The sequence below is a fragment of the Culex quinquefasciatus genome, chromosome 3 (assembly GCF_015732765.1).
Source record: "Culex quinquefasciatus strain JHB chromosome 3, VPISU_Cqui_1.0_pri_paternal, whole genome shotgun sequence".
NCBI classification, from domain to species: domain Eukaryota; kingdom Metazoa; phylum Arthropoda; class Insecta; order Diptera; family Culicidae; genus Culex; species Culex quinquefasciatus.
This window is the reverse complement of record NC_051863.1, coordinates 43,494,261-43,521,860: the sequence shown is the minus strand read 5'-3', so window position 1 is coordinate 43,521,860 and position 27,600 is coordinate 43,494,261. Positions and strand designations below refer to the sequence as shown.

Below are 27,600 nucleotides of genomic sequence, written 5' to 3'. Positions count from 1 at the left end.
CTTTTTACACCTTAGCTTCCATCCACCCCGGGATTCGAAGTGATGACCTTTGGGTTGTGAGTCCAACTGCCTACCAGCGACTCCACCGAGGATCCAGGGAGACGACTCCTACACCTGGACTGAGCTATCGACCTAACCCTTTAGGTTAGACCGGGGTCAACAGTTACTTCCCCATCCGACGGAAGGCGTGGTCATACAAATCTCGTATCGAAAAATGCCACTGGGGCCGTCTGGGATCGAATCCAAGCCGACTGGGTGAGAGGCAACCACGCTTACCCCTACACCACGGTCCCGGACCCTGTGATTGTATTTAAACTGCAGATTTTTTTTTTTTTTTTAATAAAATATAGTTTTATTAGTTTTCAAAATACAAGTAGGTGGATTATTTTCCCCAGTCTGTGCAGGAATTGTACTTTTTCTTGCGTGGTCTTCTTTTGGCTTGGTGGCTATTGTTTCCAGGTTTCGCAAATTTTGCTTCGTCGTCGTCGTCCTCTGGAGAAATATCCATTGGATTGGACTGGAAGCTTGTTTGATCTGTTGGTTTTCTGTTGTGCTCATCGTCCGAGGTCGTTGGCTCGATTGTTGTTGTTATTGCTAATTTTGGTGGTGTTTTATCTGGTGCTGGTTCTATTGCTGATGGTGATGATGCTGGTTGTGTTGGTGATGGTTTTGTTGTTGTTGGTGATTGTGCTGGTGGTTTTAGTGCTGCTGGTGTTGTTGTTGTTGTTGTTGTTGTTGTTGTTGTTGTTGTTGGAGCAATCGTTGAACTTACGTCACATTTCTTCTCGTGGTGAAGTGGTTTGGCACAATGGCGGCAAGTTTTAATTTGCTGGTTGTACACCACATAGGCCAATTCCTCCTCTACCTTGATAAAGGATGGAATTGGCTTCTCCAAGTACATCCGGACAACTCGAACTCCATTCGGAATGCCTGGAAAGTATTCTCGCCAGACCTCTTTCCGAATGGAGCTGACCTGCCCGTAGGCCTCGAGATGGCTGATGATCAAATCGCTTGGCATCTGCGGTGGCAAATCGTGCACGCGAATTTGAACGGCGTCGTCCTCCGGGAAAATAGGTATGCGGAAGACTTGGCCTCTGCATCCTACCTTATGCCGGAGGTTGTGCTGTTCGGCTAGATCCCAAGCTTCTTCCGGCGATCCTAGCTCGATGATGACGTGGTTTCGAGAGTTGTTCAGTTGGATGTTTCTGACTCTTTTTAGATCCAGTTCGAGGTTTTTGGTGATGAACTTCGAAACAGATTCGATGTCCGGTCTCACCGGCAAGACGTTGTAGTCAATAACGACGGCGTTTCGGCGATATTTTGACATTGTAAACGATTTTTAACACGGCCCCGTCTAGGGGAAAAAGAACAAAGGAAACTTGCAGATCTCAATTAGATAAAAAAAAATATAGTGGATCATGTACTCACAAAAACAAGTGAAAATATAATGAAAACGGTACAGTTCATAACCCAAACACACAAAAATGTGGATACGGTTAAAATCCAAAATTAATTAAATTGACTTACAGCTGAGCATAAACCCAACCAATTACACATTTCTCAAAGAGAATTCACCAAAATAATGATCTGAATTTCAAAAACATTGCGGTTTTTGGGAAAGAGGTTGTGCAATTTTATCAGAAAATCTCCCAAATTTCCAATAAAACCTTTATTACTTTTTCCCTTATTTTCAATCTCTTTGCGTACTACAGGAAAAATGTTCCCATTTCCCATTTCCCATGAGTAATACCATTTCCCATAAGAAATTATATGCATGTCCATGTGGACAATATTATTTTTTTTTACTTTTTTCAACTTCGACAAAAACATCGTACCAACTTTTTTTTTAAACAACTGCCTCCGCGGATTGTTTGGCGACTTTACACGCGCAAAAAAATGTTGGAGCACCTCAAATAAAGGCCAAACGCGGGGAAGTAGAAAAAAACTGTTTTTCTTCTTTGACAAGACTGCTTACCAAAACCAGAAAGGAGTAAAAATTACAGATTTGATCGAATCGAGTTCTGCGAATTTTGCCCAATTCTTTCTACTACACCTGTCATTTGACGATTTTCTGTTAAAAGCAAATACTTGTTTTACTTTGTTTTCATGCCATGCTGGAAAAAAAAATAAATAATTAATTTTCCTCTGCAATCTGCATTCATGGAGTTAAAAATACTTTATCAATCCAGGTCGTTACTTGAATGCCACAGCAGAATTTGATCCTCCTGGACAGTAATGGCTTTTGCCTTCAATCGTATAAAAACCATTAGCCAACCAAAAACGGTAACACTAAACGATATCAATTTGCAATCCAAAATTGAAATACCGAATCTCCTTCGTGTCAACCAATGGGCATTTCAATGTCCCAAGCGAATCAGTCGTTATCAAAAAACCATTAGCCAAGTTATTGCTAAACTTGAGTCATAAACGGAGAACGTTCCGCTTTTCTTGTGAAAGCTGGACCTCTATCTATCGAATAGAAAGACTTCTTTTATGAACCTTGAATACCCTGAAATGATGGTTGATTTCAGTTAAAACTTTAAATTCGTGCTAACCGACAAAAAAAGATATCAAAAAATCACCAAAGCACAGAAAATCCCAACCAAGACCGTTGAGTTTTAATTGATTCTGCCATAGCCGCTTATGTGTTATCCTTTCTCCATAAAAGTTGTCCTCTTTTATTACTCAAACATACAAACAGCAGGGAGGTCCACACCGAAACACGTGAGCCAGTCTTGATGGCGCCCCTTGCAGCGATAAATAAAGCACCTCGTACGACCGTATTAAATTTCTGCAAACAAAGGATTGATACATTCTGGGCTGGCGCTCTGAAGAAGGGATGATAGGGTAAGGGTACCCTAGGTTGACCAGGTTGCACTTTGGTGAACCATTTTTAATTTTTACAAGGACAGAATTTTTGCAATTCCGTCTTGAAACTTCCAACTTTTCCTGTCATTCTCGCGTGACGAAACAGTCTACTTTTATCTACTTAAAATAACAGAATCGAATAGAATCACATATAAAAACAAATGCTGAAAAGTTCTACTTTTCAGCACTAAAATGAATGCTGAAAAGTTGAGAGTTCAATTAGTTGGGTGGTGACGCGCGGTCAATTATGTGGCATTGTGTGTGAAAAGAAGAGAATTTTATTTCGTGTTTCATCCTGGTTGGCTTGCCCACAAGCAGAAGAAAATCAGTTCAATTTGTTGGGTGGTGACGCGCGGTCAATTATGTGGCATTGTGTGTGAAAAGAAAAGAATTTTATTTCGTGTTTCATCCTGATTGGCTTGCTCAAGTCCTTCCTACATCATCGTTGATCGGGAGGCATGACGTCGTGTGAATTGTTGCATTAAAATAAGTTTAAGTATTACTGTAAATGACTGTAAAAAAGTCCTTCCTATATCATCAATGTCGTCTGGGTAATCGTGATGAAAAATTACATTTTTTCAGTATTTAAATACCTGTGCGCGAGGGTTTTGGTGTGCTAATTAGAAAGACCTTCCCATAGCATCGTTGCTCGGAAGGCTCGCCGACGGGTTTGTTATGAAAGTCCTCCCCATAGCATCGTAGCTCGGGAGGCAGCGAAAAGCCAATACCTTATCCTACTAACCCAAAAAAAAAAAATCACGTGATGCTTGAAGGAGATGCTGTGGATTCAACGGTCTCAAGCGGTATCAACAAGTATTTAGCGAAAAACTATGTGCTTGATGAGTCTGCAACTTCAACTATCGGACTAACATTCCTCCCTTTTGTTGAACTGCAGGCTTCTTGGGAGGGCGCCGGTATTGACTAATAAAGCCGGGGTCTTCAGGGGTTAAACAGTGAACGGATGGTTGGCTCCCACTGATCATTTTTGATTCATTGTTTAACTTCAGCTGATCTGTCAATAACGGAGTAGCAGCTCATTGGCAGTCAACCATGCTCATGCTCATGCTCATGCTCAAAATGAATGCTGAAAAGTTGAACTTTTCAGCACTAGTTTTGAAAAAAATACTTTTCAACATTTTTTTATTTAAACGATTTATTGACAAAATACATGAACATTCGACTTATAATTTCACTCAATGGGTGTTTTTCAGAAATGCAAAAAAATGTTGTATGGAACTTGTTGCAAACCTTGACTTTTTAAGCACTTGTCGTATTTATCCAACTCGGTGAACCTCGTTGAATAAATGCACGACACGTGCTGAAAAAATCTTCTTTTCGCAACTTGTTGCATAAAATACTATTAATAGATTTAAATTTGCTGATATCATCGACCTCAATTTTGAAAAAAAATAAAGGTGGCATTCTATTTCGAGAAATTTTGCTTAAAAACTAGAAAAAAAAACACACTCCATCACATATTCTCCAGAACCACAAAAGTTGCAAAAGTGTAAGTATTTTCTAGTTTAAATCAAAGTTCCCGCAAAGGAATACCACCTAAATCCTTTCAGACCTTAGGGGACATTATTGACCCATTTTTTCACAAATCCTTTTAGTTTTTTATGGCTTTCAGAATTGTTTTCTCTTGTTTTTCCGATAATGTCCAAAAATAAACATCATAATTTCTGTATAGTTTTCTATTGAGCAATTCTCTACGAAATCGGTTTTTTTTCTTCAATTTTAATTTTTGTATTTTTTTAATCCGGCTAAAACTTTTTTGGTGCCTTTGGTATGCCTAAAGAAGCGATTTTGCATCATTAGTTTGTCCATATAATTTTCCATAAACATTTGGCAGCTGTCCATACAAAAATGATGTATGAAAATTCAAAAATCTGTATCTTTCGAAGGAATTTTTTGATCGATTTGGTGTCTTTGGCAAAGTTGTAGGAATGGATACGGACAACACTGGAAAAAAATGTTACACTGTAAAAAAAAATTGGTGATTTTTTATTTATTTTTTTTGTCACTAAAACTTGATATGCAAAAAAAAACACTATTTTTATTTATTTTTTTCGTTTTTTGATATGTTTTAGAGGACATCAAATGCCAACTTTTCAGAAATTTCCAGGTTGTGCAAAAAATCTTTGACCGAGTTATTTTTTTTTATCAATACTGATTTTTTCAAAAAATCTAAATATCGGTCGCAAAAATTTTTCACCTTCATTTTTCGATGTAAAATCAAGTTTGGAATCAAAATGTATTTTAGTGAAATTTGGATAAAGTGCTCCGTTTTCAAGTTAAATCCATTTTTAGGTGACTGTTTTGAAAATAGTCGAAGTTGTTAATTTTTTTAAATCACTGCACATGTTTTAAAATTACTGTGTGGCCCTTTTGAAATGTTAGTCTTTTTCATGTTTCATTTATTTGGTTGCTTTAACAAATACATTGGTGCAGTTGTTATCCTGAGCTGAGATATGGACTACCTTTCAACAGCTGATTTGTTCTTAATGGGGAGAGAGTTTACTCTTACTAAGGAGAACGAATTGGACAGAGAAGGAAAAAAATGCAAAAATAACCTTCGAAAGAAATGTTAGTCTTGATTTAAAAATTTTTATAATATTTTTTTTTTCGAAAAGATCGGAAAATTTCACGATTGTTTCATATTTTAACATTGTAAATCGGACCATTAGTTGCTGAGATAGCGACATTAGAAAATAATGGGTTGTTTAGTAATTAATTTATTTATCATCTTAAACCTTTGCATGGCAATATCTCAGTAACTAAGGGTCGTATCAACAAAGTTCAAAAAAGCAAAATATAGAGAATTCTCAGCTTTTCAAAAAAAAATCAAAAGTGGGCAAACATGTGCACTAATTTAAAAAAATGAAAAACTTCGACTATTTTCAAAAAAGTCACCTAAAAATGGATTTAACTTGAAAACGGTACACTTTATCAAAATTTCATTAAAGTACTTTTTAATTTTACATCGAAAAATGAAGTTGATAAGTTTTTGCGACCAATATTTCGATTTATTGAAAAAATCAGTATTGATTAAAAAAACTATAACTCGGTCAAAGATTTTTTGCACAACCTGGAAATTTCTGAAAAGTTGGCATTTGATGTTCACTTAAACATATCAAAAAATAAAAATAGTGTTTTTTTGAAAATCAAGTTTAAGTGACCAAAAGTTAAATAAAATATCACCAATTTTTTTTACCGTGTATCATTTTTTTCCAGTGTTGTCCATATCCATACCTACAACTTTGCTGAAGGCACCAAATCGATCAAAAAATTCCTTCAAAAGATACAGATTTTTGAATTTTCATACAACATTTATGTATGGACTACAAAATTTGTATGGAAAATTATATGAACAAACTAATTATGCAAAATGGCTTTTTTGGGCATACCGAAGGCCCCAAAAAAGTTTCAGTCGGATTATAAAATACAAAAAAAAATCAAATGACCGAAATCTTAGAGAACTGCTCTATTGATAAAACATGATTTTCAATGAAATAAGTTAAAGTTTCAATGATAATTTCTAGTGTAGATTAGGTCCAACTTTGCTCAATTTCCCTACTTTACAAAGTGAAAAGTGATTACGAAAGAGGATGACATAATCTTAAATAACGTCTGGCAGGTTGAAAAGCTTTTTTCACTAAAAAAAAAGAGTTGAGGAAAATGGACCAGGTCGTTCCTTTTAAATTCTTGAAACTTAAGCTTTCAACAGTAGGTCAGAGGTTCAAAAAAACAATTCTGGCTTGTTGGTTGATTTGCAACAACACACAACCTCGCAGTTCCATGGTTGTCACAGCGGTTGATCAACGGCCGGACATTCCCGAGTCGCTTGTTTTTCTTCACGCGTCTTGACTTCCGCGGCGCACTGACCCGGAACGCCGCGGCGCTCAACGGTGCTCATGCGGAAAATATAAATCGATCGAAACGGGCTGAAAATGCAAATTATCTGACATTTTCCAGCTTGGATGGACGCTGCGAAGGAGTGGTGTGTTTGAAAGGTGAATTTTTGAATAAATTGACCGCAATCAGGGCTGCCATCGGAAAGGTCCTCCGGTATTGATTCTATAAATCAAAATTACTTTCCAGGAAAACGATTTATGGCGTCTTTCGACCTTCTGTGAATTGGGTTTCGTTTGTGAGTGTGTACTAATTTTCCTAATGGGTTCCGTGTAATTTCGTAGCTGTCGGTCGTTGGTCCTTCCACTGTCATAAAACTGTGCATACTGGAAGCTTTCTTGAGAAAAGTTTTATCTTTCCCGATGGTGAAAGGTTTGTTAATAGAAGAGAAATTAAAATAATTATAATAAATCCACTTAATCAACTAAAGTATTCAAATATTTTGAAAGTCTCACCAGTTCTTCAATATGTTTGATTAAGTCTTAAGTCAAGTCCTTTGAAGCCCAATATAAGCAATACGCAATACTTTCAACAAATTCGCAACCATAATCAAAACTTCTCTTAAGTGCCCACACCAAACGGCAGTGCTGCAAGCCTGCTAGGTAGATGCATCCGCCATTTTTTTTTTTGTACTCCCACAACGATGGTCTTCTCTGCTGCCAACAAAAGCAGCGCTAAAACTTGCACTAAAACTTTATCACGTTCGCAAACATCACGGACGGCGACACTGCGACGACTTGCAAGTCCTCTGCTGCTGCTGCTGCTGCAGTGTTGCCATCTTCATCTCGTAAATGGGAAGTTCTTGGCCGGTGCCCTAGGCGGTTTCCGCACAGTGATGATTTGCTGTTTTATTGGTGAGTTGCAGGAGGAAATTGTGCCAGCTTTTGGTCCACACCGAAGAGTTTTGTGCCAATTTGGCAGTCGAAATTGTAACGGCCGTGGGAGTTATTATGCCGATTCCGGGTAGGTGGAGTGAACTATATTTTATTCTGGTTTTTTTTTTTTTGCTATCGCATACACCGTAAATCAATCCTTAATTCTGATATATACAGCAGTCAGTGGCGGTCCAGTTGTAGGAGTTTTTATTGCAACAGCAAAATGCTTGCAAATATCAGTTTGCCAATGATGATTTATTCATGGAGCTCAGGGAAACCAGCAAGTGTAAAAGATACATCTGAAGTTTATTTAAATTTTGAATTTCCAGGAAATGTGTATTACACATTCTGATTAATTCTAATAATTGTCATAAATAGAGAGAGGTTATTCAATATTGTTACGAACGTCTATTTAAATTTTAAATTCATATTTTATTGCGAGTTCTGAAAATGCTATTCGTCACAAGTTCACCAAACAGTTTGAAAATTGAATTGTGATTTCTGAAAATTTGAAAGTTTAGTCATAGCAACTTAATGGTTGGTTCTCCCTTCAATCAAGCAATCCCGTCAGAGAGGTCACACATTAAAGAAACACAATTACACAAGTTTTCACTCCACAGTGCAGCAATTACGTAATGAAAGCGTACCATACAAAACCAATTAAAATTCAAGCCAGCAAGCCGGGCCCGGCAAGAAAGCACATCGTGTCGGCTTTCAATTACCTTATCCTGTGCAAGTACCATGTACTAGCTCACTCACTCTGGTGCTGAGTTGGAGCACACGTGGCAAGGCACTACTGAAAAAAATGGTAACATTTTCACAAAAGTTTAAAATTGCCAAATGTAGGCATAATTTGTAAATGTTTTATTAACTGAAAATTTAACAAAACAATTGGTTTTATTTTTCCTGTGCAAGATCGTCCTCCGCACAAAGGTAACTCTTAACTTTTCCCGCCTCTGCTGTAACCTACATTTGCCACGATCCTTGAAGGAAAGGTCCCGGGTGTGGTGCGCTGTGTAAAACTCAAGTAGCGCAATCCTTTTTCCGCTGAATTTGCATACATAGCGCTGCGCTGAGCACTTCCGAGAGCCTTCCGCCTTAGAACGCGTACACCCGGAGTCCGACGGAGAACCGTGATGATCTAAACAGTCATAAATCTGGACGAAACTTTTTAATAGCTTTTTATTCTGCCCGCCTGCGACCAAGCTACCTACTTTTGCAACATTACAGAACGTTTCGCGAACTTTGTGCGCAATCAGAACAGGACGAAGGTCATCAGCATGTCGACGTCGTCGTGCTATCTTGTCGCACCCGCCATTTTGACGTTCCGAGAAAAACGCGTTTTAATGTTTGACCTTGAATATTCAAAAACGAGAGCACGCAATGTAAACAATAACAAACACGTTTTGTTTGGCTCACCATTCTGTGCATTGTCCCAAAGTTTGGTTGAATTTGGTTGCTGGAGTCCCGAGTTATAATTACAAATGTTAACGGTAGTCTAGCTTGTACGTACGACAAACGCATCCTGAATTTTCTGGCCTGAAATCCCTTTGGCCTTTTGTCGCACTTGCATCAATTTTCATGGAGTGACAAGATAGCACGACAAGATTGAAACTACTTTCATATGTAAAGTGACAAAAATGCACGGAGTTTTTTCGGTTTTTGTTGAATATCTCAGGATTGAAATCGAATTTTGGGGATCTGTGAAGGTCAAAAGGTGAGGCATTGTGAGCTGCACAAAATGGCGTTCTTAACAGTCAAAACCCGAAGCCTGCAAAATGCGTTACAGTAAATTTTCGCAGGCTTGGGAAATATGCAAAATAGCACCAAACTTCAATGTTTTATAGTGTTTTGGAATCGTCAGAATGTCTACTTTAAGGAAAAAATATGCAAATTAGTGGATTTTTGGGCGGGGCTCGGGGGGGAGGGGGTGAACGAAAAAATATCCGAGCAAAATGCGTTACAGTAAATTTGTAAAATTTATATCTTATGCAAAACATGACCAAAACTCAAAGTTTTATAGTGCTTTGGAAAGGTCTTCACATGAACTTTATGTTAAAAATATAAAAAGACTACGTTTGCCATAAAGTTTTACTAAAAAAGCTAAGTAAACATTTATTGTTCTATATACTAATATCAGTAAGAGAATAAAAACATGACTTTTCATTAGAAACATAATCGACATATCTAACTTCTCCAAATTTCATGAATAGTCATTCAGCAACAAAATTGAACCGATTCAGCTGAACCGGTTCACTCAACCGGTTCAATAGTTGTACCGGTTGAACATTTCTGGCACAAAATCTATCATGCGACATGTCTAACTCTTTCAAATTGCCTGAAAAGTCATTTTGTAGCAAAATTGAACCGATTCAGCTGAACCGGTTCATCCAACCGGTTCAATAGTTGTACCGGTTGAACATTTCTGGCACAAAATGTAGCATGCGACATATCTAACTCTTTCAAATTGCCTGAAAAGTCATTCTGTAACAAAATTGAACCGATTCAGCTGAAGCGGTTCATCTAACCGGTTGAAAAGTTATGCTTCCTTAAATTCTTTAATTTTTTTAAATTCTTTATATTCTCTAAAATCTTAAAGAATTTAAAGAATTTAAAGAATTCAAAGAATTTTAAGAATTTAAAATAAATCAAGATTTTAAAGAATTTAAAGAATTTAAAGAATTTAAAGAATTTAAAGAATTTTGTAGAATTTAAAGAATTTAAAGAATTTAAAGAATTTAAAGAATTTAAAGAATTTAAAGAATTTAAAGAATTTAAAGAATTTAAAGAATTTAAAGAATTTAAAGAATTTAAAGAATTTAAAGAATTTAAAGAATTTAAAGAATTTAAAGAATTTAAAGAATTTAAAGAATTTAAAGAATTTAAAGAATTTAAAGAATTTAAAGAATTTAAAGAATTTAAAGAATTTAATGAATTTAAAGAATTTAAAGAATTTAAAGAATTTAAAGAATTTAAAGAATTTAAAGAATTTAAAGAATTTAAAGAATTTAAAGAATTTAAAGAATTTAAAGAATTTAAAGAATTTAAAGAACTTAAAGAATTTAAAGAATTTAAAGAATTTAAAGAATTTAAAGAATTTAAAGAACTTAAAGAATTTAAAGAATTTAAAGAATTTAAAGAATTTAAAGAATTTAACGAATTTAAAGAATTTAAAGAATTTAAAGAATTTAAAGAATTTAAAGAATTTAAAGAATTTAAAGAATTTAAAGAATTTAAAGAATTTAAAGAATTTAAAGAATTTAAAGAATTTAAAGAATTTAAAGAATTTAAAGAATTTAAAGAATTTAAAGAATTTAAAGAATTTAAAGAATTTAAAGAATTTAAAGAATTTAAAGAATTTAAAGAATTTAAAGAATTTAAAGAATTTAAAGAATTTAAAGAATTTAAAGAATTTAAAGAATTTAAAGAATTTAAAGAATTTAAAGAATTTAAAGAATTTAAAGAATTTAAAGAATTTAAAGAATTTTGTAGAATTTAAAGAATTTAAAGAATTTAAAGAATTTAAAGAATCTAAAGAATTGAAAGAATTTAAAGAATTTAAAGAATTTAAAGAATTTAAAGAATTTAAAGAATTTAAAGAATTTAAAGAATTTAAAGAATTTAAAGAATTTAAAGAATTTAAAGAATTTAAAGAATTTAAAGAATTTAAAGAATTTAAAGAATTTAAAGAATTTAAAGAATTTAAAGAATTCAACGAATTTTACGAATTTTAAGAATTTTAAGAATTTTAAGAATTTTAAGAATTTTAAGAATTTTAAGAATTTAAAAATTATTTTTTAGATTTTTAAGAATTTTAAGAATTTTAAGAATTTTAAGAATTTTAAGAATTTTAAGAATTTTAAGAATTTTAAGAATTTTAAGAATTTTAAGAATTTTAAGAATTTTAAGAATTTTAAGAATTTTAAGAATTTTAAGAATTTTAAGAATTTTAAGAATTTTAAGAATTTTAAATTTTAAGAATTTTAAAATTTTAAAATTTTAAAATTTTAAGAATTTTAAAATTTTAAAATTTTAAGAATTTTAAGAATTTTAAAATTTTAAAATTTTAAGAATTTTAAGAATTTTAAGAATTTTAAAATTTTAAGAATTTTAAGAATTTTAAGAATTTTAAGAATTTTAAGAATTTTAAGAATTTTAAGAATTTTAAGAATTTTAAGAATTTTAAGAATTTTAAGAATTTTAAGAATTTTAAGAATTTTAAGAATTTTAAGAATTTTAAGAATTTTAAGAATTTTAAGAATTTAGAGAATATACAGAATATAAAAAAAAATTAAAGAATTTAAGGAAGCATAACTTTTCCACCGGTAAGATGAACCGGTTCAGCCGAATCGGTTCAATTTTGTTACAGAATGACTTTTCAGGCAATTTGAAAGAGTTAGATATGTCGCATGCTACATTTTGTGCCAGAAATGTTCAACCGGTACAACTATTGAACCGGTTGGATGAACCGGTTCAACTGAATCGGTTCAATTTGGATATAAAATGACTTTTCAGGCAATTTGAAAGAGTTAGATATGTCACATGCAACATTTTGTGCCAGAAATGTTCAACCGGTACAACCATCGAACCGGTTCAGCTGAATCGGTTCAATTTGGTTACAAAATGACTTTTCAGGCAATTTGAAAGAGTTAGATATGTCACATGCTACATTTTGTGCCAGAAATGTTCAACCGGTACAACTATCGAACCGGTTGGGTGAACCGGTTCAGCTGAATCGGTTCAATGTTGCTACATAATGACTTTTCAGGCAATTTGAAAGAGTTAGATATGTCGCATGCTACATTTTGTGCCAGAAATGTTCAACCGGTACAACTATTGAATCGGTTGGATGAACCGGTTCAGCTGAATCGGTTCAATTTTGTTACAAAATGACTTTTCAGTCAATTTGAAAGAGTTAGATATGTCGCATGCTACATTTTGTGCCAGAAATGTTCAACCGGTACAACTATTGAATCGGTTGGATGAACCGGTTCAGCTGAATCGGTTCAATTTTGCTACAAAATGACTTTTCAGGCAATTTGAAAGAGTTAGACATGTCGCATGATAGATTTTGTGCCAGAAATGTTCAACCGGTACAACTATTGAACCGGTTGGGTGAACCGGTTCAGCTGAATCGGTTCAATTTTGTTGCAGAATGACTATTCATGAAATTTGGAGAAGTTAGATATGTCGCATGATTATGTTTCTAATGAAAAGTCATGTTTTTATTCTCTTACTGATATTAGTATATAGAACAATAAATGTTTACTTAACTTTTTTAGTAAAACTTTATGGAAAACGTAATCTTTTTATATTTTTAACATAAAGTTCATGTGAAGACCTTTCCAAAGCACTATAAAACTTTGAGTTTTGGTCATGTTTTGCATAAGATATAAATTTTACATATTTACTGTAACGCATTTTGCTCGGATATTTTTTCGTTTACCCCCTCCCCCCCGAGCCCCGCCCAAAAATCCACTAATTTGCATATTTTTTCCTTAAAGTAGACATTCTGACGATTCCAAAACACTATAAAACATTGAAGTTTGGTGCTATTTTGCATATTTCCCAAGTCTGCGAAAATTTACTGTAACGCATTTTGCAGGCTTCGGGTTGTACAGGGAAATTTTTTTCTTCGGGTCTTGACTGTTAACCCAATTTGGCCCAAAATGCACGTACGACAAGTTAGCACGATGGCGACGATGTGGTAGAGGTTCGAAAATGGGACGAATTCTTGGCGAAATGGTCGGTACAAGCACTGTATTTATGCTTGCGCAATGGAAAATGTTCCTGGAATGGGGTACGTGACGTGAATATCAACTGCAGTGCCATTTGAGTGGAATGTTATGTGACTTAAAGTTGAAATGCGATTCTTTGGTTTTTGGAATCTGTTGTTACGAAGAATCGCCGCTTCCGGAGTCATAAACATATCCGTAGTAACATTTCAATAGGGCGAATCTGCATTTGAAAACAAGCAGTCTATCCCTTTCGCTCAAGTGACAGTTCACTTAAAGTAAGAGGGGGATAGACTGCTTGTTTACAAACGCAGATTCGCCCTATTGAACTGTTACTACGGATAATTTTGTATTTTTTACTGTAAGGCTGGATTTTCATGGATCATGCAACGACATCGTAAGCACGAGCATCGAAATTTTTACGATGCTCTTGGATGGCGTTATGACTTAGCTATGACTCAAACCTAAATAACGGGCAGACCGCCATTTTTCCCGCAAGCGTTTCAAGAAGGAACGGTAGAAAATGGGAGAGAAACGCTTGGGGAAACGTCAACACAAAGCAACACGTGCACGGAAAAACCAAAGATAAAAAATTTGGACAAATGCAGGGGAACTTTTAATTTAGAACCATTCAAAATATATTTCCGTATAGAACAAAATAATATTAATATTAATAATGTTTGGCAGCATTAAGTAGAGCACGACAAAATAGACCAAAATAAGACCGGCGAGAACGGGAAGTATCTAATTATAGATCGAAAAATCAAAGTATGCTATTTGAAGGGACTGAAAAATAATTGATAGATGGAGCCATATTGATATTGAGAAAATTGACAGCCATAGAGTCAACTGTACAAACATGGGGTGAGTTGAAATTCAGAAATTTAGAAATTCAGAAATTCAGAAATTCAGAAATTCAGAAATTCAGAAATTCAGAAATTCAGAAATTCAGAAATTCAGAAATTCAGAAATTCAGAAATTCAGAAATTCAGAAATTCAGAAATTCAGAAATTCAGAAATTCAGAAATTCAGAAATTCAGAAATTCAGAAATTCAGATATTTAGAAATTCAAAAATTCAGAAATTCAGAAATTCAGAAATTCAGAAATTCAGAAATTCAGAAATTCAGAAATTCAGTTATTTAGAAATTCAAAAATTCAGAAATTCAGAAATTCAGAAATTCAGAAATTCAGAAATTCAGAAATTCAGAAATTCAGAAATTCAGAAATTCAGAAATTCAGAAATTCAGAAATTCAGAAATTCAGAAATACAGAAATTCAGAAATTCAGAAATTCAGAAATTCAGAAATTCAGAAATTCAGAAATTCAGAAATTCAGAAATTCAGAAATTCAGAAATTCAGAAATTCAGATATTTAGAAATTCAAAAATTCAGAAATTCAGAAATTCAGAAATTCAGAAATTCAGAAATTCAGAAATTCAGAAATTCAGATATTTAGAAATTCAAAAATTCAGAAATTCAGAAATTCAGAAATTCAGAAATTCAGTTATTTAGAAATTCAAAAATTCAGAAATTCAGAAATTCAGAAATTCAGAAATTCAGAAATTCAGAAATTCAGAAATACAGAAATTCAGAAATTCAGAAATTCAGAAATTCAGAAATTCAGAAATTCAGAAATTCAGAAATTCAGAAATTCAGAAATTCAGATATTTCGAAATTCAAAAATTCAGAAATTCAGAAATTCAGAAATTCAGAAATTCAGAAATTCAGAAATTCAGAAATTCAGATATTTAGAAATTCAAAAATTCAGAAATTCAGAAATTCAGAAATTCAGAAATTCAGAAATTCAGAAATTCAGAAATTCAGAAATTCAGAAATTCAGAAATTCAGAAATTCAGAAATTCAGAAATTCAGAAATTCAGAAATTCAGAAATTCAGAAATTCAGATATTTAGAAATTCAAAAATTCAGAAATTCAGAAATTCAGAAATTCAGAAATTCAGAAATTCAGAAATTCAGAAATTCAGAAATTCAGAAATTCAGAAATTCAGAAATTCTGAAATTCTGAAATCATGAAATTAAGAAATTTAGAATTTGAAAAATTCTGACATTTTTTCTTAATTTCTTAATTTCTTAATTTCTAAATTCCTTAATTTCTTAATTTCTTAATTCCTTAATTTCTTAATTTCTTAATTTCTTAATTTCTTAATTTCTTAATTTCTTAATTTCTTAATTTCTTAATTTCTTAATTTCTTAATTTCTCAATTTCTTAATTTCTTAATTTCTTAATTTCTTAATTTCTTAATTTCTTAATTTCTTAATTTCTTAATTTCTTAATTTCTTAATTTCTTAATTTCTTAATTTCTTAATTTCTTAATTTCTTAATTTCTTAATTTCTTAATTTCTTAATTTCTTAATTTCTTAATTTCTTAATTTCTTAATTTCTTAATTTCTTAATTTCTTAATTTCTTAATTTCTTAATTTCTTAATTTCTTAATTTCTTAATTTCTTAATTTCTTAATTTCTTAATTTCTTAATTTCTTAATTTCTTAATTTCTTAATTTCTTAATTTCTTAATTTCTTAATTTCTTAATTTCTTAATTTCTTAATTTCTTAATTTCTTAATTTCTTAATTTCTTAATTTCTTAATTTCTTAATTTCTTAATTTCTTAATTTCTTAATTTCTTAATTTCTTAATTTCTTAATTTCTTAATTTCTTAATTTCTTAATTTCTTAATTTCTTAATTTCTTAATTTCTTAATTTCTTAATTTCTTAATTTCTTAATTTCTTAATTTCTTAATTTCTTAATTTCTTAATTTCTTAATTTCTTAATTTCTTAATTTCTTAATTTCTTAATTTCTTAATTTCTTAATTTCTTAATTTCTTAATTTCTTAATTTCTTAATTTCTTAATTTCTTAATTTCTTAATTTCTTAATTTCTTAATTTCTTAATTTCTTAATTTCTTAATTTCTTAATTTCTTAATTTCTTAATTTCTTAATTTCTTAATTTCTTAATTTCTTAATTTCTTAATTTCTTAATTTCTTAATTTCTTAATTTCTTAATTTCTTAATTTCTTAATTTCTTAATTTCTTAATTTCTTAATTTCTTAATTTCTTAATTTCTTAATTTCTTAATTTCTTAATTTCTTAATTTCTTAATTTCTTAATTTCTTAATTTCTTAATTTCTTAATTTCTTAATTTCTTAATTTCTTAATTTCTTAATTTCTTAATTTCTTAATTTCTTAATTTCTTAATTTCTTAATTTCTTAATTTCTTAATTTCTTAATTTCTTAATTTCTTAATTTCTTAATTTCTTAATTTCTTAATTTCTTAATTTCTTAATTTCTTAATTTCTTAATTTCTTAATTTCTTAATTTCTTAATTTCTTAATTTCTTAATTTCTTAATTTCTTAATTTCTTAATTTCTTAATTTCTTAATTTCTTAATTTCTTAATTTCTTAATTTCTTAATTTCTTAATTTCTTAATTTCTTAATTTCTTAATTTCTTAATTTCTTAATTTCTTAATTTCTTAATTTCTTAATTTCTTAATTTCTTAATTTCTTAATTTCTTAATTTCTTAATTTCTTAATTTCTTAATTTCTTAATTTCTTAATTTCTTAATTTCTTAATTTCTTAATTTCTTTATTTCTTTATTTCTTTATTTCTTTATTTCTTTATTTCTTTATTTCTTTATTCCTTTTTTTTTTCTTTATTTCTTTATTGCTTTATTGCTTTATTTTCTATTTTTCCATGTTTTCAACTTTTCGTGCATGGTAAACCGTACACACTTTGATCTAGCGTACTGTCTAAAAATGTTTTATGTTTATGGGAATCACTCGTATCATAGATGGCAATCAACATTTTCCTTGAATTACATACATTTCATGCTGTGAAATAAAATCAAAATTCTTTCTTGTTATTTGAAAACGTAAAAACCCACTTTAAAATAATTTGAGGTAGCCTATCGCCTCTTTTCAAAACTTTGTCGACATCAACATCAGCCGATTCCATTGTTGCCATTTTGGCATCGGAAAAATCTCATGTGTTTGCCACACAACGCTTGAAACGCTTGCCTGCTTGAAATATTCACGGAAATATTTCACAGCGTTATTTGGTTTGTGTCCATGGTGTCGCGGCAGCAATATGGCTGTCAGGACAGGCATCGAACTACGATGCACTGACATTTTAGCAAAGCATGGTAGTGACTATGCTTTCGATGTCGGTCATCTTACCCCTGACTGAAAAGTCCGTCAGACGTCTGTCGTTTGTCGTCCGTGCAATTGTACGACGTCGCTCGACAATGTCGTGCGACTTTCGCGCGAATGTCATACGTTTTTGCACCAAAATGTCGTATTTGTCGTGCGATCGATGATCGAAATTGTACGACATTGTCGTACGACATTCGACCGACGTCGCACGGTTTTGTTATTTAGAATGTCGTGCTATTGTCGTGTGCTGTCATTTCGGATTTTTAGGTTATGTTGCAGTTGAAAAAAACTGTTGTTTTGTTTTTATTGTTTTTTTTTTTTATTTCAACTGTCAAAATTTCAAAAAAATATTTACTTTTTCACTTAATTTCACTTGCGGATCGCCGATTCTTCTCCAACTTTGCTTCCTTCGGGATTTGCCTTGACCGCAGCTTCCGGCTTGGATGTTGGAGGCGGCCGTGGCAGCATCTTGGCCGTGTTGGACTTTTGCTCCTCGACGCGCTGATCAAAACCCGGATGCGACACCTTGGCGACGATCTTGAACCTCCGACGGATTGATGTTTACCGGAGTACGAGAGGCTGCTTCCTTGGGTTTACGGAAGCCACGCGGTACCACACGGGGACGCATGGTTTCCGGTAGGATCAGATCAGAATATGTTTGTTGCCTGAAAAATATAACATCAATCAACAATTGGCAAGAATTTTCTAAATTAAATTCAGAATTCAATAATAATAATAATAAAATTTCAAAACAATACAATTTCAAATATGTAATATTCAAATATTTTGTAACTATAAAAGAAAAACTAAATTTATTTATTCTCGCTTACTTTTACAAAATGTCCTATGTACATAGAAAACCCATGGCGCATTGGTTTTTTAAAAGAATTCTAATTGAAGACATCTTAAAAATTTAATTTTAAAAACGTATAAAACTCAAATTACTGCAAATAATTAAAAAATCCGACAATATTATTATTATTTAAAAATTGTACCAAATTTGAGAATTCTAAAAATATTTAATGATCAAACGTTTACAAATTTCAGCATCATCATCTCATCATCAAATTCTAAAATTCTAAAATTCTAAAATTCTAAAATTCTAAAATTCTAAAATTCTAAAATTCTAAAATTCTAAAATTCTAAAATTCTAAAATTCTAAAATTCTAAAATTCTAAAATTCTAAAATTCTAAAATTCTAAAATTCTAAAATTCTAAAATTCTAAAATTCTAAAATTCTAAAATTCTAAAATTCTAAAATTCTAAAATTCTAAAATTCTAAAATTCTAAAATTCTAAAATTCTAAAATTCTAAAATTCGAAAATTCGAAAATTCGAAAATTCTAAAATTCTAAAATTCTAAAATTCTAAAATTCTAAAATTCTAAAATTCTAAAATTCTAAAATTCTAATTTTCTGAATATTAAAATTGGAGAGCACCTCAATACCAAAATCATTTACTTCAATTCGTGATATTTTTAACTCCTATTTTTCATTAGACCAAAAAAAAATTCATAAGTTAATAGATTTTAAATTATTCCAATCTTAAAATTTAAGAATTTTTAGATTTTTTTAAAAGAGTTTTTAAAAGTTTAAAATATTTAAAAGAAATAAAAACTTAAACATTTTTAAAATTTAAAAAATATATTTTGTAAAATTTTTGTATTTTTTTTTTTGATTTTTTGTTAATGTTTAGAATTTTTTAAATTTGTTTTATTTAAAATTATCAAAAATTTAAGATGTGCAAAAAAAGAGATTTTTTTAATTTTTAGAATTTTAAGAAACTTACTAATTTTTAAAATGCGTAGAATTTATAACAAATAGAATTTTTGATAATTTTTATTTAAAAATATAAATTATTTGAATTTTAGCATTTTTAGAATTTACAATTTTGTAATTTTAGAACATATAATTTTTAGAATTTTAGAATTCAAAATTTCAACTCGTGCGACTAACGTTTTGGGAATTTATGAACTTTATAATGTTAGATTTTTAGTATTTATGAATTGAAAAATTTTGTATTTAAGAATTAGGGAATTTTAATATTTAAATTATTGTCAATTTTAAAATTTTCATATTTTAGAGTTTATTTTTTTAACATTTGAAGACTTTGAGAATTTTAAATTAATGAATTGTATAATTTAAGAATATTAACAATTTGCACAATATCAAGAAATTAAATGAATTTAGAATTTTCAATTTCTTGCATTCTTAAGTTCTGGAATGCTAGAATTTTAAATTAAGAATGAAAAACTTTATAATTTAATTTTACAATTATCAAATCAAATCAGCGTTGAAGTTTTTTAAGCATTAAGCATTTAAGCATTTAAGCGCTACCCCTGCGGTCTCGTGGCGCAGGGGTAGCGGCTTCGGCTGCCGATCCCGATGATGCTATGAGACGCGGGTTCGATTCCCGCCTTATCCTCTGAGCTTCTATCGGATGGTGAAGTAAAACGTCGGTCCCGGTTTCTCCTGTCTCTTCAGAGGCGCTGGAGCAGAAATCCCACGTTAGAGGAAGGCCATGCCCCGGGGGGCGTAGTGCCAATAGTTTCGTTTTTTGGATTAAAAAGTTAAGAATTTGTGATGTTCATCTAATTTTTAATTTCGATCGTCCAATCGCACTCCCAGCACACCTTCTCCATCGTTTCTAAAACATGACTCACCAGTTCCATTAGATATGGAGGCAACCTCCCGTGGAAAGTAAAACACCAAACACTAACGGCTTCCTCGATCGCAAACTGGTTCCTTCCCGTCCCGTCTTCCGGAATGGCTCGCCGAGTAATCCATATTTCCCGTCCTCCTCTTCCTCCTATACCGCCACGAAGACCGCAATCTGGAATACAAGACAATTTGATTCGGTTGTCGCCCACTCCGGCCGGAACTTTCCGGCAGAAAAGTAATTCAATCTAGAACACAACTTACCTTTAAACTGGCCAAAATCCTCCCAAAGCCTAAAACCAACAACAATTTGTTCGACTCGGTTGCAATCAAGTCCGAACAAGTTCAACTGAAGAGAACTGTCAAACGTCGTCGGTCAAACTGTTTGCGTCGACGATAATCGACGTCGAATTGAAGGTAAATCGATGGAAAAAACAACGTCGGGCATGTCGAGTGTTTGTCGTACGTTTGTCGTCGTTTCGACCAATCGATATCGAAACGGTAAAATCAAAACCGTGCGACAACTCGTACGACGTGCGACATTTTTCAAACAGGGACGATGCTCGTGCATCGAAAATCAAAAGTCGGAAAATCACATTTTCGGGGCTTTCCGGCAATTAGTATTTGTTTTTATTGTTCGTACTGCCATGAACAATCAATCTAAACTATTTTACCACTTAACTTGGTCGAAAAATATGAGTTTTCGACCAAATTTGACCACGAGCATCGAAAGCCGCTTTCGATGTCGGTCATCGAAAAATCCATGGAAATCCACCCTAAGACTTCGTTCGCGCGAGAGTCTTTAAACATAGTTGTCAGATCTTAAGGTAGCAAAAATCTTCAATCCTGTTTTTATTTTTACTTTTTTCAACTACATTTTTTCTTAGAAGACTTTGTTGATCGAACTGCTGGTTGCTGCAATACAGCCTCTAAAGTTTAAATGTTATAATAATTTTGTTTTTCTCAGTGTCACTAAATGTGTCCTTATTTTTCTCAGGAACAACTCATTCGAATGTAATAATAACTTATTATTGTTTTGTATCGACACTAACGACATATCTCCGATTTTTACTTTAGGGACGACATTCGGAAGAAACGACGACTGTTGGTATCCAACTGATCCACGAAGCGAAAAAAAAAATCACCGGGCTCCAGGCGGGACTTGAACCCGCAACCTCCTCATTAGTACTGAGACGCACTGCCAATTGTACCACTGAGGCCCTTGAGATTCTAGATGTCTCAAGCCACCTTAGTGCTACGTGTGACAAATTGGTATCTTTTCCAGCCTGAGAACAGTAGACTTAGATCGCTTTGTGTTCAGTCGGTATCGTCATCATCGTCGTCTCTTTCTGGCGAATGCCGCTGAGCAGGAAGAGTGAGACTATGGCTTCATCCAGGAAGATCACAGCGGAGTTTGCTGCTTGTTATCCCTTTCGAGGCATGGGCTCCCGTTTCTTGCTCGGAACGGTTCGCATTACTGCAATGGATTTTTATTATTGTTTTGTATCGACACTAACGACATGTCTCCGATTTTTACTTTAGGGACGACATTCGAAAGAAACGACGACTGTTGGTATCCAACTGATCCACGAAGCGAAAAAAATCACCGGGCTCCAGGCGGGACTTGAACCCGCAACCTCCTCATTAGTACTGAGACGCACTGCCAATTGTACCACTGAGGCCCTTGAGATTCTAGATGTCTCAAGCCACCTTAGTGCTACGTGTGACAATTTGGCGCTATTTCTCACTCAAAACCTATGTTTACAAATCGTTTAAGACGAATTATCAGTAACTGTGAATGGCACCTGTCAAATAACATTGAATAATCTTACTCCTGTATTATCACAGCGCTTCAAAAATACATAATCTCTTAATTTCCATCCGGTTGCTCTTCTGATTCACGAAATTCCCCCACTTCTGACGCAATATTTCATCACGTTAAAAACAAGGAAGGACTCTTTTAATCACCCATCGTTTAGTCTACAAAAAAGCACGAAGAACTTAATTTTTCAGCGAAAACTCTAATATGTATTATCAGATCCAAAATGTTTCAAAACGAGTCACTTCAACAGCAAAAAATATGTCACGCTTGAGCTTGAATAAAGCCTTCTACTTTGTTTATGTTTACAGCTGTAGTTCAGTTGTATTAGTGAGGAGCAGTGGGGATCATTCGGAAATCAAGTTACGCATTCTGTCAACGTAAAAAAATAGTAAGCAACTTTTTTCACTCTTAGAAACATTTCTCATCACACATTATTGATTTCAAAATCGGGCTTCGTCATGCACACGGGATATGTCTTGGTAGTCTTCACCACAAATTTAAAAAAAATCTGGTCCATCTCATCTCGAGATATAGTGGCACCCGTAAATCAACTCGGTGTTTATAAAAAAAACGTTCACAAACTTTGACAGTTCGTCTATTACCCAGTTTAGTCACGAAATATCTTCATGAAACTTTCAGGAGTGATTGAAAATAATCTTTTGAGTGTATTTAGTAAATTTTCTGAAGTATGAAATTTTGTGATTTTGATTTTTTATAGGTCGCTATACTCTAAGATGTTTTTGGTGCAGAGATAATCAATTGGTAGCCTTTTAATGACTCATTTGCAACACTGGTAGATTCACTTTTTACACTTTTGAGCTGAAATTAATAAGAAACACAGTAACTTTTGATGTCATACAAGATTAAAAAAAAAAACTATCTCCAAAGAAAATATCCATGTTCATTTTTTTATGAGCCTTTTTTCTGAAAATCCTAATCATAACCTAAACATTTGCTGAAGCTACCAAATCGATCGGAGGATTCAACAATTATCGTACCCAGAGATGGAATAATCGCAAAAAATCAGTTTTGCTTGCGAACTTTCTTCACCCGCGAAAAAGAGAGGAGGCGAAACACGCAAAAGAAAATCGCTCCCGAACTTCATTCCAGGTGTGTCTCCATGCCATAAGTACAAACAACACACCAAACCAAGCCTACTCCGGTGGAATCGCTGGCGGCGGTTGGACTCGCAATCCAAAGGTCGTCAGTTCAAACACTGGGGTGGAAGGTTCCTTGGAGTAAAAAGAGGTTTGGGTGTTCTCCCCATTCAAGCCTTCGGACTCCTAGGTTCGAGCAGAAACTTGCAATAGAGACCACAAAAGACCCGGGAGTCGTTAATGTGGATGGTTTGATTTTTTTTTTTGATTTTTTGATGGTTATGTTTAGGGCTAGTGATTTTTCGCGAATTCACGGAAGCCGCGTAATCCGTTAAACACGCCCCTGGCCGTGAAATTTGGGAAATACCGTGAAATGCCGCAAAATTTGAAATATTAAATTGATAAATCGTTACTCAGTGTATTTAAGCTTTATTTTTAATTCAAACATTTTAAAAGATTTTTAACAAGCATTTTTAATTCAGTTTACAAATAAAAAAGATTTTCAAATCAGATTTACCATTATTTTTTGAAGATATTGTTCATTGAAAATTCATTAAAATGCATGTTTCTTTATTCCACAAAATTCCAAAAAGATTTTAAAACAACACTTCTTTGAAATAAAACGCAAAAATAACTTTTTTATTATTACATTTTTGTAAATTTATTTCAATTAATCAACGATATTAAACAACGATGAACAAATTACGTTTAAATATTATGAATATGAATAATGTGTTTAATTCAATTGATTAGTAAAATAATACATATTGAAATCATATTTGTTAATCATTTTGCATTATCAATAAATGTAAAAACTGCTTTTAATCAAGTTTTGCCTGAACTTTATTTAAATACTAAAATTTTCCTATTGATGAAACTAGGGAAAGCAAAAAAATCTTTATTGCACTTATTTTAATGATTCTAGTTTTCATGAATTAGAGGTTCAGGACGTGCTTCGTTTTGGAGGTTTATAGGCAAATTTATTTAATAAAATCTCAATAAAATTCAAACAGCTGAATCATATGATCATCATGATTTTTTTATTGGGTCCTTTAAACAAATGTTAACATTGAGTGTATCCCTTTCACACCTTGAGTCAACGTTCATTAGAGTAAGCGGGATACACTCAATGTTTACATTTGTTTGTAAGACCTAATAAAAATAATCTAGGATTCAACTGACGAAAATTCTGCAAAATTTCCCGACATTAATCCAATACTCCTTTTTCAAATAAATAAATTGTGACAGAGGGTTTTATTTAGTATCTAGAACTACTGCTAACTTTTAGGACTCTTTTCTGATAATAATTTTGTTAAAAGTTTACATTTTAACGTTCATTTTAAGCACGTTTGAGAGTACTGTGAAATTGTCGTGAAATTTCAATGTTTTGTAATTGGCATGCCGTGTAATTTCGATTTTTTGCCGTGAAAAATCACTAACCCTATTTATGTTACAGACATGACCAGAATGACAAAGGACATTCATTTTAAATAGTAACCAATCAATTTAGATACTCGCAATGCTGCCTCGTTGTGTCAAAAAATGCAAAAAAAAATAGTTTGATGCCAGTCTCCTCGAATACTTCATAAGATGTCTAAACTGTAATTGAGATTTCGATTCACTCACCGAACTGGAATGATGATGCCCGTGGTGCGTTCCGGCACTGCCACCGGAACCCAAATGCTGCTGGTGCCCATGCTGGTAGTGCTGGTGCTGATACTGGGCCAGCTGATGGCTGTACTGCTGATGGTACTGCTGCTGCAGCTCATGCGCCCCGGCATGGTGGTGGTGATGCTGCTGGGAAGATTCCGCCGGTTTCGGCGAAAGGGGCTGCTGCTGCTGCTGGTGATGGTGGCCACCGCCCGACGATGAGTGGTGCGACTTGGAGGACTTGCCGTTGGAAATCTCCCGGCTGGCACTGCGCGCGATCGCCCCGTGGTGGCCGTGCCCGTGACCGTGCAAGTGATGGTGGTGCCCCGTCGGAGGGGACGGCATATTGTGGCCACTGTGGGGCAGATGGGACGAGTGCTGCATGCCCACCTGGTGGCCATGGTGGTGCGGCATGTGCCCCTGGGAGGCCTCCATCAGCGTCGGCTGGATGTGCGTCACGAACTGGGCCATGACGACGAGGCTCACCTAGCACTGACTACTTATTTCAGAATTGATCTTAATTTGATTTTTTTGTTTTGTGGTAACTGGATTCAACGATAACTTTACACTTGTATAAATTTAATATTTGGTTGGTTTTATCCTACAACTCGTTAAAAGCGACGTGTAACAACTTTTTAAGCGATGATCAACTAAAAGTAGAGAAGATATAAAAAGTCATCTTAGAATAGAGAGTCAACAACCAAATATTTATGCTGTTTTATATACAACTCAACCCACTTTTTAGAAGGGGAAAGTGGCTTTATTGCATTGTTTAAGGAAGTATTCCGGAATAAATAAATTTGAACACAAATGATTGCTATCGAAAAAAAAAATTGTTCTTGTTTTTTACTTTACAACTAATAAGAAGCAGTAGAGAAAAAACTACGACGCAGTGTATTCAAAATGTACAAAAGATTGTAACTTGTTTACCTTTTTATACTCGCTTACGACTAGGGGGGGGGGGGGGGAATAATAATTCATCCTTTATTAACTCATTAATTTCATCATTTATTAGCTCATTAATTTTGTTAGGTACCTAAGTATTAACATTTTATTCATCTGGCCATCAATCTTCAAAAAAAAATCAAATTATTCGCTCTACAGCATTGCCTTGGCGTTCTCGATTACGAGATTCCTACTCGAAACTAGGTGTCCGAAGGCTTGATTGTTGAGGCAATTGCAAACCTCTTTTTACACCTAAGCTTCCATCCACCCCAGGATTCGAACTGACGACCTTTGGATTGTTAGTCCAACTGCCTACCAGCGACTCCACCGAGACAGGACCCAGGGAGACGACTCCTACACCTGGACTGAGCTAACGACCTAACCTTTTATGGTTAGTCCGGGGCCAACATTTACTTCCCGTCCGACGGAAGGCGTGGTCAGACAAATCTCGTCTCAAAATTTGCCACCGGGACCTTCTGGGATCGAACCCAGGCCGACTGGGTGAGAGGCAACCACGCTTATCCCTACACCACGGTCCCGGCTATCAATCTTATAAAAAGTAATTTCATTCGGTTTGCTTACTTTGAAAATCATAAACGACTTCACAATCCCTGAGTAAAACAAATAGCTCTGACGTTAAATAACAACGACTTACTCTATTAAACTGGGATGCTCTTCAAGGACCAAGATTTCTCCTTAGGACAAATGTAAAGAAACTCGAAGAAGGACGGAACAAATTTGTTCCGATTTCGCGCTAGTTGATAGAGACTGACCCCAATAAAATTCTAAACATTTGAGAAGGTTCGATAGTATCAGTTACTTCTTTATTAAATGCTGTTTTTAGTTATCAACTAATAGAAATGATTCGCAAACATACATTTGTATTGCTGATAAATTCGCTCCTCCACGGACTTGATCGTATAATTGTAGCACTTGTCAACCATGGAATCTGTTGCCGCCGGATCGTATCCATCCTTCAGAACGTCAATGAATGCCTGTTTGTTGAACGATCCATCGGGCTTTACGAAACCAGTTCTTGTCATGAAGCAGAATATGAATTTCTTAAACTGAGCATCGCCGACTACTTGCTCGCCATGCTCCATGCGATTTTCGATGTTAACTCCTAACGACATATTCAAACTTGCTTCACATTCGACAAAATACCGATGAACATAGGCTTTTTCTTTGTCGGTGATTTCGGCCTGTAAATAAAATTTTACAGAGGGTATTGCAATTGAAAACAAGGCCATGGAAAAATGCACGTATCTTTCTAGTTACTTACTTCAGAAATAGTCACTAGCACTAAACAGAAAACTGCAATGATTTGAAGAGTGTTCATAGTGGAAGCGAGTACATTCGATTAACAAACGATTTCATTTTGTTTGCCTTTTTATACTCGCACAAGGTAATATTTCCTATTGAGGGGAATAATACGATTCGATACATCATTTCTCATCATTTATAATGCATGAGAAAAAAATCAGTCATCTTTTATCAGCTCCTAAGTTATTAATTGTTTCCTTTCTTAAAACTTATTTCAAAATAATAAACGGTTCCATGATAGGCTAATTGATGATCTGCAACAGATCCAAATTTTACCTTCCTCCCTTAAATAAGGCTGTAATCCTGCTCTAAAAATGAACATTCCACAGAAAGCACGTAGTCCCTCTTTTATGTATACCTATCGACTCAGAATCGAAAACTGAACGCATGTCTGGATGTGTAATCACGTCCGTGGTGTAATATTAGGTTGTAATAACAAAATCGATTTTCCAGCACAGCAATTTTCCAGCTCCTTTAGGGGTCCTAAACAACTCCTCAAAGTTTGAGAAAGATTGGTTAAGTCCTCACATTGTGCAAAGCGATTCAGT

At 33.4% G+C, this 27,600-nt stretch overlaps 2 protein-coding genes and 1 long non-coding RNA gene across 3 annotated transcripts in view; all 3 read right to left on the bottom strand.

Annotated features, from left to right (window-relative positions):
- The window catches only part of LOC6051098 (ankyrin-3), a 91,039-nt gene that overhangs the window by 38,309 nt on the left and 25,130 nt on the right, over nucleotides 1–27,600 (bottom strand). Inside the window, exon 3 of the mRNA XM_038259592.1 lies at nucleotides 24,761–25,434. Within this exon, the coding sequence (XP_038115520.1) occupies nucleotides 24,761–25,255 (495 nt within the window). The 5' untranslated portion in view covers nucleotides 25,256–25,434. The remainder of the gene's footprint in view (nucleotides 1–24,760; nucleotides 25,435–27,600) is intronic.
- LOC119768732 lies at nucleotides 18,210–20,596 on the bottom strand. The gene is made up of 3 exons (XR_005278196.1): nucleotides 20,480–20,596; nucleotides 20,221–20,390; nucleotides 18,210–18,224 (listed from the first exon to the last, which is right to left on the bottom strand). It is a non-coding gene; the product is annotated as an uncharacterized LOC119768732 (long non-coding RNA).
- LOC6051097 lies at nucleotides 26,574–27,071 on the bottom strand. The gene is made up of 2 exons (XM_038259593.1): nucleotides 27,012–27,071; nucleotides 26,574–26,931 (listed from the first exon to the last, which is right to left on the bottom strand). The coding sequence occupies exons 1-2, from the start codon at nucleotides 27,066–27,068 to the stop codon at nucleotides 26,581–26,583; spliced, it is 408 nt and encodes a 135-aa protein (XP_038115521.1). The 5' UTR covers nucleotides 27,069–27,071; the 3' UTR covers nucleotides 26,574–26,580.